This window comes from Artemia sp. Qi Xiang Cuo, chromosome 13, assembly GCF_049724085.1.
Source record: "Artemia sp. Qi Xiang Cuo chromosome 13, ASM4972408v1, whole genome shotgun sequence".
Classification (NCBI taxonomy): Eukaryota; Metazoa; Arthropoda; class Branchiopoda; order Anostraca; family Artemiidae; genus Artemia; species Artemia sp. Qi Xiang Cuo.
The window spans coordinates 48,768,644-48,780,688 of record NC_142806.1 but is presented as its reverse complement, the minus strand read 5'-3'; the positions used below and the strand labels follow the sequence as shown (position 1 = coordinate 48,780,688).

Here is a 12,045-nt window from a genome sequence, read left to right as displayed (position 1 = left end):
ATGAAAGTGTGAGCAAAATGAATCAAGTTTTAGAGGTTTTGCGAGTACAGTGTGCTAGAATAGGTTTGAAAATTAATGTTAAGAAGACTAAGTCACTAAGGCTAGGAGTAAGTGAAGATGAAAAGGTGACGTTGGGTAATGAAAAGATTGATCAGGTGGGCAGCTTCACTTACCTTAGTAGTATTATTAGTAAAAATTGTGGACCAGTGGAGATTTTAAAAGTAGAATAGCCAAGGTTTAGGGTGTTTTTTCGCAGTTAAAAAAAAAGTTTCGAAGAACAAGAAGATAAGTCTACAAACCAAGATTAGAAAATGAGAAGCTATAGTGATGACAGTAGGCAGATATGGCTCTGCAGCGTGGGCGCTCCGAAAGGCAGATGAAGATTTGCTAGATGTTTTCCAGAGAAATTGCTTAAGGATTGTTCTGGGTACCCGGCTGACTGACCGTATGTCAAACAATAGGGTATACGAAAAATGTGGTTCAATACCACTCTCTAGGGCAATAATGAAAGAAAGGTTGAGGTGGCTAGGGCACGTTGTGCGGATGAAGGATGACAGATTGCTGAAGATTGTTCTTTTCGGCCAACCGTCTAGGGCTAAAAGAAAAGCAGGTCGTCCTCGTCTGGGGTGGGAGGACTTCATAAAGAAAGATTTAAAGGAAATGGGAACTTCGTGGATGGGTGTATAAAGGGAGGCTTTAAACAGATTGGGATGGAAGAGAAGCGTGCGTAGCTGTGTTGGCCTCAGGCGGCTTGGTGCTGCGATGAATTGTTAGTAGTAGTAATAGTAGTAATATGATGATAAAAACAGAGAAATTAAGAGTCAATGTTCTGCTTTTCATGCAACTCACGTAAAATTAGAGTTTCGTATATATTTCCCATTTAAGGACTTCTATCCTGATTTTAAGTTTAGTTTTCTAAATAACTGAAATTTCTGAACACATATATAACTTAGTAGAATATGTTGGAAGTAAACTGGCTTTTTGTGTAGCTCTACGGATAAATATGAAAAGAAACCATACCCGAGTAATTGTTTTGATTCCTTGCAAAGTTTTCTTCCGAGCACGTCTTTCGAGTGTCAATCATAACTGATGGAACGTTCATCACCGGTACTGTCATATTATCAGAGCTTAACTGGTGCTTCAAAGAACGGATTCTCTCAGGACTTGTTGACGAAAGGGCGTCTAACCGTAAGCGATTTCTTTGATGCCTAAAAAACAATAATGGAGAGTGCTATAAAATTTAATATAATCTTATGTTGTTTGTTCACTTCAAAATTGGTCCTTTATTTATCCTTTATTTATGAGGGGGAAGAAAGGTAAAACGAATTATTTGAGAAGTTGTCTTCTTAGAATTACAACTGTCAAAATATACTTTTGTTTTTTAAATATGAGTCTTTTAAAAGCAAATATAACCACACTTTTCGTACTACTTTTTGTCTTAACCTCAAAGCATTTGATTGAATCTTAATTCTATACATTAAAAAGAAGATTCTCTAACAAAAAAATAATATTAAAAAATATAAAAAAATTTCTTTGCTATCGAAGATAAAAAAAAAATCTTAGAGGCAAATTTGACAAAGTTAATGACGAAATGTACTTAGAGCATCCTCAATACAAAAGAACATACGCAAACACGCAGCATTTCTGTGTTTTTCCTACCAGAAAATTGAGGCATTAAAATCGAAATACGCAGGGGAACTTCTCTTTGAATTTTCTCCGCTGAATTTTTAATTTCCCTTATGATGGTTAACCACTGTCAAAATGAGGTAGAAAAAATTCACCTACTTGAATTTTTTCGTTTCATATTTTAATTATAATTTTACTTTTTTGCATATGTTGTTTTCACTCTTTCCCTTAATGTAAAGGAGGCAAAGTCAGTCTATTACAAATTGATAAGCTTGGAAAATCAGAGATGGGCTCTAATCCACACTTTACCCCTCCCTAAGACATGGGTTTTTGTACCCAATATAATTTGCAGTTTCGATTTTTTCACTGCCTTAATTACTCCAAAATGTCTCGATCTTTATGTTTTCCCCCAAAATTTAAGAAAGAAATTGCATGACGGTAGGTATACTCCTGCTTTTTACTGAATTAAATACAGTGGGACGGTTCCTAAAAGATTCTTCATAAGACCTGTTGTGAAATATAGGATATTCATTTAACATTAAGGCTCGGAAAAATCCCTCAGCATCGCTCTAAAGGATCCAGGATATAACTAATAAGGCCTTCAAAAGCCAACTGCTACCTTAAAATAAAATAGATTAAATATGTTCTCTATAACTGGATTCTAGAAATATATCCCTTCATGTGTATCTGAGGGGCTTCTATCCCTTTTGCGCTACTCTTCGAGGCCAAAAGGAAATGTTGGCCCATTGCTCGCTATACTTGCATGAAGGAGGACAGTAATTTGATCGGACATTGGAAGAACTGCTTGAAGAAGCTAACACAAACTTTCATCAGATGGTGAAACAATTCATATTTGCGAGGAATGGACAGACCCAATAAACTGAACAAATGACACTTAATTGCAGAAATCTGATCGGAATTGCTAAGCAAGACAATATACTTAAACAGCTACCTACTTTTGCCCATTGCATTGATCAAAGAAAATGCAGACAAAGGTCTTAGGCAAAGACTAGCTTTTCCTGGCAATCGGATGCAAAGTGGTGTGTTGTTATTCCAAGAAAGCCCCATTCTTCCCCAATACATATTCAGCACACAGTAACTGCCACTTAAACTTCAAACCCCCGCACTAGTATAGACTGTGACGTCTGGAAGATAACAGAAATGTTGAGTACCGAGCATGAATGTGTAGAAAACGTAGACAAAGATGTTCAGCAAAAACTAGCTTTTCCTGACAATCAGATGCATAGTGGAATGTAGTTATCCATAAAAAGCCCCATTCTTTCTCAATGCGTATTCAGCAAATGGTAACTGCCACTTGAACTTGAAATCCCGCACAAGCATAGACTGTGTCATCTGAAAAACAACAGAGATGATGAGCACCGAGCTTGAATGTCAATGTGTTATAACAGATACTAAATGAAAATATTCGATTCATCAAAAGGTCAGGGTGTCTTACCATATTTGTTCAAGAGGGATTGTTGTGCAGAGAACTTAAACATAAATATCCACCAATGGCCAACAGCAGTCATTTCAGTAAAAGCTTCCCTATTACTCCAACGACTCTGTACTGTAGCGTCAAGAGGTTGTTCAAATCTGTCTGATACGTTCAAGTATGACCTCGCAACATTCTCCCCTGAAATGTTTGACTTCAATAAAGACACGGACTCGCCAAATAGGGCCACATTTTTGGATCCACTATGGAAGCAGAAAATACATAATTAAAATGGAATGAAAATATTTAAAAGCGGGTAAAAATCTTAAGAAGATAGCAAACTTGAGAAAAACGAATTTTTTTTACCCAGATGAAATAAAAGTCTGACTGTTTTGTCCCCACATCTGGAAGGCCTTATCAACAGAAAAAAAGGAAAGAAATAAACAAAAACTATCTTAAAACAAATGAACACGTGCAAGAAAGATGAGAAAGAAAGCACATTATTACCAAATAAACAACTATCATTTTTTCACCGTTACCATTATTTTAAGCTAGTTTTTTTCTCTCCCTTTTTTTTCTGTTGAAATAGGCATCGGGATGTGAAGCCGAAATATTCAGTTTTTTATTGTTATTTTCAAAAAGTTTTTGTTTTTGGAAAGTTCACTGTCTTATTAAAAGTTTTATTCGTTTTACAATTTTTATTTCATTAAAAACTATAAATGAAAAGTTACTGTGGTAAAAAAAAATTATTAGAGCAGCAAAACCGAATGTTCAACCGATGACAAGGAAAACATGTTACTTTGTCGTCGATTGTGATTGGCTATTTTATGTGGTAGGATTTGGAAATTTATCCTGTTAGGGAGAAGTAAGTGCTAATTTGCAAAGGATTACTTTATTCATCCGAACGTCATTTTTGATGATCAAGGAAAGGGGATGACCATTAAAATCATATCCATCTGAAACCAACAAAAAAAGAACTTACTTACTTCCACTTGATTCAGGACTAGACGTTGACGCCTCACCCGGCATCACCCGGCATCCTCAGTGTCCGCATGGTTGACTCCCATTTGTCGCGATCTTGTACCGGCTCTTCAGAAAACCGGAGCCAGCAGCACTCCCAATTTCTGCGAAAATTTCGAAACCCACCAATGGTATCCAAGTTTTTTTTGACAGTTTATCAGCAATTCTTCAATTGACCGGTAGGACACCTGTGCCAATCTGGCAAAGGAGCAGCTGCTTGATGGTACGGTCACTGGGTCCTCTCAGGACATGGCCAAGTCAACATAGTCTGCTCTGTTTGACAATCGTGGCTGTGAGCTTGATCTTACAGCAGCGGTAGCGCACATCAACATTTGAGATTCTGTCATACCGAATGCTTAGGATATTTCGTAAACATCGGTGGTCAAAGACTTCCATACCATAGAGATGAAGCAGTTTCAGTGGTCAAGTCTCACCTGCATAGAAGAGAACAGATCTAACAACCCCTTTATAGACACAAATTTTTGTCTTCATACTGATATCATACTGATATTGACAGATCACAGCTTCCACAAGAGTATTTAGCGAGCCAAGATAAGTGAAGCTTTTGAATTTTTCCAATTCTTGTCCGTGGAGAACAAGCTGATAATCACACTGAATATAATCTATGACTTTAGTTTTGACCGTATTGATCTTCATACCAGTAACTGAGACAAATATGCTATTCCATGTAGAACTGTTTGGGCAGTTGCTGGATTAGCAGCAAGAGCGACGATGTCATCTGCGTAGTCCTGTTCAGGCACGTTAATGCCCAATTCTATAATGACACCATCAAAACTCGAGAGTCCCCTTCCTCTCAAAAAAAAAGAAAACCGTGCAAACTTCCCAGCAAACTTCTATCACAATGTTTGCTGGGAAGATGAAGACTTTTTCACGCCCTCAGAGAACAGATCGAATATAATTCTACAGACAGGTGGGAAACATGTAGAGTCAGGATGTCAAATACAAAAACCAAGGCTGATGCAAACGTTGTAATTGTAAAATCTTCACTTACTTCAACTGGGCAGAAAGAGAACTGTTTAAAGCAAAATGAAATTGAATCAGTCTTGGTCATACGATATGCAAAGCCTAAACAAAGGCCTATTTGTTTTCAGACTAGAGTTCCTTATGACTCTGCTAATATTTTGACATGTGCCACCTCATGACAAAGCCACCATCAGAGGTATCGTTTTAATTAAGTATCGTTTGTCTACGCCTTTTGCGGCTGTGACATCACTTCGCTTTTGCATGGTATTGGTGAAACTGCAGTACTGAACGTCACAGTGGATGTTGGGTTCGTTAAGCTAGTAAGACGTTTTATTGCTCTTTAATGAGCAGCGAAACTGATAATGGTGGGTGACATGGCTATTCTAAGCTTGTGGGGAACAAAATCTGACGAATACGTATCTGAACACCACTGCCGCTCGTTAATATCAAGAGTAGCTAGTTGAGCTAGCTTTATCCACCTTGAACAATTACAACCCACTCAGAAGTGGCGCTTACTGAGTTATTATTTTCATGTGATGACATGGCTGTAATCAGCTACGGTACTGTTCCAAACAACTGGCGATGGAGAATTTCATAAAATGATTGTGCACCCATTTAAACTGATGAAAGCACCTGCCCCTAAGAGGTCTTCTCAAACTAACTTCCAGTAGCTGCAAAGGTCACTGTAATGGTCTTTGATATGCTTGCAAAAAGATTGACCTTTTATATCGAATTGCTCCTACCCCATGCCAAGAGATAATATGCTTTAACATTTGTTTGGCCGTTGATGATGTCTTTGACCATGACCCACGTGAATAAGCCAAATTCCACGCTATGTTCAGTAGTCGAAAACAATATTATTATTAAACTGTTCATAATTATACTTACTGAAGTATTAATTGACTTTAGGTATCCAGAAATAGTGACTTTGTGTTAACCACAACACCCCCTCCCCCTGCTAAAAAGTAAGGGGTTGAAATAAGAGTGGAGGAGTCAAGGCTGACCGTTAATTTGCAGACATTTTTCCGTTAAGATTTGCAGTCTTTAACCCTGAAAAAAGATAAGACTTTCAGCACAAAACCATCGTTGTAAGTAAAACTGGTCCCTCTTTCCCCCTGAAGTCGAGTTGAGACTAATAGAGAAGCCCAATATTAGTTGATAATTGAGTTCATGAGCTTAAGACAGTAATGAAAGGCTGTTAAAACCAAAAGTGGGCCGCTTTAAAAAAGATGTTTTAACCCTCCCCCCTGTCTTACCTATTTTAATGAGAAAAGGGGCTCTAATTTGGGATTCATGAATCATATTTTCTTTTCCAACCTATCCAGGCTTGCGTTAACAGGACACGACCTTTAAATACAGAAAAATATTACAGAAGCTAAAACTCAAATTTTTTCGCTTTGCCCTCTCCTTTTCTCTGGGAAAAGGGATGGTTCTAGAAAGGCTTTTTCAAGCCATTATGACTTTGTCGTTAAGTCCACTTTCCTAAGCATTTTGGCGTCTTTGCTAAAATGTCAGGTATATCCGTACCCTGGATAATAAGCAAAGACTGACTCGTTAGTTGCCCCAAGAATCCTCACTACACATCCCATTGTATATTTTTTCCCTATAAATCTCTTCAAATCTCTATAAATTAGCTTTCCTAACTTGACTTTCAAGTCCGTATTGTTAAATCTTTTTGAAAGGGAAAGTAGTTCTCTAGAAACACGAAGGAAACACTTTAAAGTACAAGGGGAAGATATGTTTTATGCTTTGAAAATAGGGCCCCTTAATTAGTTTTAGAAGTCAAACTGCGATAAAGTGGAACTACATATTAAAGAGATGAATAATTATATTGGCTTTTCTCTTAGAGATGGTTCAAAAAGAGGGGAAAAGACAACGGAGCAGAAAAATACGGTTGTTTTAGACATAGGATTGGAAAGAGACCTTGCAAAATAATTCCTGCAACAAAACGGATCGCCAAAAGATGGCTATAGCAAATCTAACATCCTTCCCTGAGACTAAGCTGGATTAATGGATTTGAAACAAAAAGCACTTGTCACTGTATATTACTCTACTCGTATTTTCTTTCCCAGTAGACTATAATTAAAATCCCAACCGTTTAGCATAACCGCACCCAGGGCTGACTTTGGAATTAGCATAGATTGAACCTCCTTTTTCATTTATCCTTATTTGTAACACAGTATTTGCTATTACTTTCCGCTACAAGCTTCATACTTTAATTGTTAAAAATTTAAAGGGTAGATTCTTTGATTTTGGGTGGCCAAAAGATTTCTCAGACTTCACTAATCAATACAGTGGGGCTGATTGCAATATATAATGAGCCTTACTAAAAGGTTTGCAGAACATTTATGGTGTGTTTTGAATTTGTGTGTTTGAAGCACCTGTCGGAAAGTTGTGGTTTAATATTCTCTAGATTATTGAAACATTATCTGCTACGAACGGGTCCTTGCGATGCATTGCAAGGGAAATAGAGAAAATGTACTATCCTTCAGTTCAGTTGTACCCTTCTAGACTAGAGAAATAATATTTTCCACGAACAGGTCCTTGTGATGCATTGTAAGACGAAAAAAAAAAAAAATCTATCCTTCGGTTCAGTTCTATCCTTCTAGACTAGTGAAACATTATTTTCTACGAGCAGGACCTAGTGATGCGTTGCAAGCGAAAAAAAGAGGAAATGTGCTATCCTTCGGCTCAGTTCTATGCTTCTAGACTAGTGAAACATTATATTCTACGAGCAGGTCCTAATGATGCGTTTCAAGGGGAAAAAGAGGATATTTGCTATCCTTCCGTTCAGTTCTATCCTTCAGTTAGTCATGGAATAGAATGCTAAAAACGTGTTTTCATGTTTTCTTTATATTCTTTTCATAGCTTGAAAAATTGATTGTTAAGAAAAGGCGCATAATTTTTGCTTATTTAGCGAAAAAAGCTTGTTTCTCAGATATATTCTGTTAGTGTTGTTAATTAATTTTTTTATGAAACCCAAGGGAGACTGAAAGAGTAGGCTACAGTTCCCCAAGGCTGGAAAAACAGTCTGAGAAAGTAGAGATTTTCAATCCTCGGATAACCTATATTTCAAAACAGTATACGGTGTTTATGTAAAAAAAAAGTTCCTTGGAAACACCAGTAAGAATAAGAGATGTCATCTCAAGTCTATTTAGATTAGGATAGGAGCCAAGCGGTTCTTACGGGCAATACTGCTGAAAGGTCCCGTTTTGACGCATTTTAAGGATAGTTCCCCTTTTTGGTATATCTTAATAGAATCTTTAAACTAAAGGGGAAACATCATTTCCAACCTTCCCCCCACCATGTCATGTTCTTGTTCAGCACTATCTAGACTCTATAACGCGTTATCTGTTTACTTAGAGCGAGTCCATCCAAGCTAAAGTGGTTTCACACACGGTGACAGGCGCACACATTGACGGGATTTTCCTTTTATTTATCTTACATTAACATTTTGAAGGTTGGTATATCCTAGAAGTGATTATGCTAGATAGTAAAACTACTACTACTGACATCTCACTCAGCACCAAGCCAGCCGAGGCAAACACAACTACGTATGCTGCCGCTCCATCTCAATATATTCAAAGCCTCTATCTTTATACCCCTTCCAAGAAAATCCCAATTCCCCTAAATCCCTCCTTACGAATAGCAAAAGCTTTTACTTATGACTCTTGCCAATTAATCGGCAAATACTAACCTTTAGTAAAATATATCGGTAGAAATACAAAATAAGCAAAATTTAGGCGCATTTACTTATACATAGGATCTAAAAAGAGTCCCACCCTTAATCCACTTAGTCACTGAAAGTGGGTGATAGATATCGACAGAATGACTCGACTACGATTTTTCTACATTCCCCTATTCTGCATGACGAGATTTGAAAACACGTTGATGACATCTCGCTCTTTATTAATTCTACACTATTGCATAAACTATCATTCGTGCGGTAATTTTTAAACTTAACTTACCTATCAATTTGCTCCAACATTTCTCTTAGTACCTCCATTAGTGCTGTAAACTGTTCTAAGATTAAAGTAGGATTGACAACGTGCGGTAGCAAAGCGGGTAAAACTCTCGTCGCCATAACGTTAATACTCAATCCATATTTTTTATCAGACAGCATCCGTTTATATATACCTACAAGGCAAAATTGAAAGAATCAGGAGATTGTTTCTAACAGTTGGGTATCTAACTGATATTTCACGTCATTAGAATCCCCTCCGTAAGAAATAACCGTGAAGACGCATATACGACCGATTCCTCTATTTGACGTGATAGAGCACAAATTAAGGCAAATTTATGGAGTCTTCAGCATTTAAGTACTTGAACCCAGGAGAAGTATATTTTAAGATATAGGGTCCCGAAGTTAAGTGACTCGAACTGAATTCACTTCTTTTTGTTGTAAGTTTTATTAACATGAAAGTAAAAAGGAATGCGACAGCTTATGCTAAAATGCTTGGCCCCATAAGGCCAAAATCGTTGTTTTCTGGTGGCTTATAGTGTTTGAAATTATTTTTTTGCTCTAGCAACATCTTTTGAAAATGGCTTTAGGAGTTTTATTTTTCAGCTTGAATGGATCCTCTGTAATGTTTTACAACTGGCTGGATAATATCATGCCTGAAATGACAACAAAGGGAGACAAGGTGCTAAATACAAATTTTACGAAATTACTTTTGACATTTAGTTTAAAGTTTGAAGGAATTTTACATGCTCGGACGCAGCATAAAAAGCAGATTCTCTAGATGTTTTCATAATACTGGTATCATACTCCCAATTTTTAGAGTTTCGGTTACTACGGACAATGCGGGCTGTAAAAGTTGTAAACGTTGCGCAACCAATTTGGCATTACAAATAAGACAGTTTTCATTTAAAGACAGAGAGCGATGAAAAGAAGGGTAGCAATTTGGATAGTGTTTGCAGTTTCTATGAACGTAAATCATTATTTAGAGCCCTGGAGGAACTGCTGAAATACTTCGGCAAATGATAGTTTCAGCATAGTTTATCGGGGCATAGTTTACGACTGCAATGAAAGATACTGAGCAGCGTTAGCTATGGAAATAGGCTCTGAGACCACACTGGCCACATTTGACACACTACAAAACAATGAAGAACGAAGAGAAATAATTAAGAAATAAAAGTACCAACGAGGGTGGATTTCAGCTAGTGAACAAAAGTAAAAGACAATGCAGGTATTTTGGCAAAGACCTCCTCATTACAAGGAAAAACCTTTTGAAGCTTCCCAAACAGAAAGAACAAAACGATTGATTTGATAGTCGCTTTGCCCTTAAACCCTAAAATATGTACTTTTTATGTATGGCATACCTGACATACAGCTTTTTGTTGCCTCTCTCCACTCAGTTGTCGTAATAAAAAATGAGGCAAAAAGGGGTATATGCCATTTTGGCTGAAATTGAGTTATATATACAGCCTGGATAAACACAGTTTGAGGAATGAATTGGCTCGTTCCAGATATACAAAAGTGACATATGCTACTCAAGCTCTGCCGCTCGCATAATAGTCACCATTTGTGAATAGATGTCAAATGGCATTTTTTTTTTCTTGGGAAATTTTTCTTCTCAATTTTTTAACTTATGGTTATTCTAGGTTACAACTATCGCTGCAACCATGATATCTTGTGCACCTCTGAAACAAGGATTTTTGTTCCTTTTAAGTTTCGATTTTCACCGGGTACTTCCGCAGGAAAAACTTCTTTCAAAACATTAATCTTGAAAAGGGTGAAAAATTTACTGTAAAATATTATTCTAAACTTCTGAAAAAGTTTATGCAGGAATTCTCTTGGAGGCATGAAAACGAAGAAGAAAGTAATTCAATCAGAATAATGCACCAGTCCAAAAAAGTCCCCTGGCGAAGGGAAAATTAAAAGTTTTACACTATGGAGTGGTATATTATCCGACGGATTCCACGGATTTGGCTCCTTCAAACGTTCACCGCTTCCCGAAGCATAAAAGTGGGTACAATCCCTTTATATGGGCCTTTCTAAAAGATCAAGTTTGGTTAATGCTAATGAATTAAAATAAAATAGGATGACTATATAATAGTTTTGAAACAAATTTAGGCTTTATATTTGCACGTTAGGGGGTGGGGGGTGGGGCAAAGCATTGCATATATTAGATACGTAACCTAACCTAATCTAATCTAACCTAGATACCTTTTTCCCCATCTAAACTGCAAAAAAACACAGTTTAATATCGTATACGCAATTAAAACCATGCTAGACAAAGTATTTCTCTCAGCGGTGTCTTGAATCATCTTGTAAAAAAGGGTTTTTACGTGGTTACCGGTAACTATAGTTACGGTAACCGTAACGTTACGGTACCGGAACATGGTTACGGTAACCGGTAAACGATCGTGGTTGCATCCAAGTACTTTGAAAAAAAAAGTCTGTAAGAGCTCTATACAGATCCAATATGGGTACTGAAATAGCGCTGGGTAAAATGCATCTACGTTGACTGTGAATATCTTAAATAAACATATCTCTGTGAAAAATTCTCTCTTTGGCAGCATGCTCGTATATTCCGATAAGAAAGTACACTAAGAATTAGAAAGTAGTTCCCAGGAGTGTTGCCATCTTAATTGTTATCCCATGTCATTGGTCTTTCCTCCTCATGAAGAAGTAATTGCCAAAGGTTAGTACACAACTAATTAGGATATTTGATATGCTAGAGCATAAATAGTACTAATCTAAGGTAAATACTTAATTGACATAATGAAAATGCAAAAGAGACTGACGTGGAAGTAAGGTACTGGATAAATATTACTTTGTCTCAATATTCAGGGGGGTATTTGTGAAGGGTCTGTGAAGAAATTATAAAATTTAAAAAAGAATTGTTTAGGGATTTCTTATTTATGTAAGGGATAATGAAAAAGGAGGATTTTTGTGAAACTGTAAAGCTTGGGAATTCCTTAGACTTGGAATGAACCATTGAGCTTTTTTAGGTTAATGATAGATCGCATTTATCTGC

At 36.9% G+C, this 12,045-nt stretch overlaps 1 protein-coding gene across 1 annotated transcript in view; it reads right to left on the bottom strand.

Moving 5' to 3' along the window:
• Positions 1-12,045, bottom strand: part of bma (SCY1-like protein bma) — a 431,463-nt gene that overhangs the window by 44,111 nt on the left and 375,307 nt on the right. Inside the window, exons 11-13 of the mRNA XM_089099020.1 lie at positions 11,362-11,542; positions 9,031-9,199; positions 1,021-1,208 (exon numbers count right to left, since the gene is read on the bottom strand). Coding sequence (XP_088955146.1) covers positions 1,021-1,208; positions 9,031-9,199; positions 11,362-11,542 — 538 coding nt within the window. The remainder of the gene's footprint in view (positions 1-1,020; positions 1,209-9,030; positions 9,200-11,361; positions 11,543-12,045) is intronic.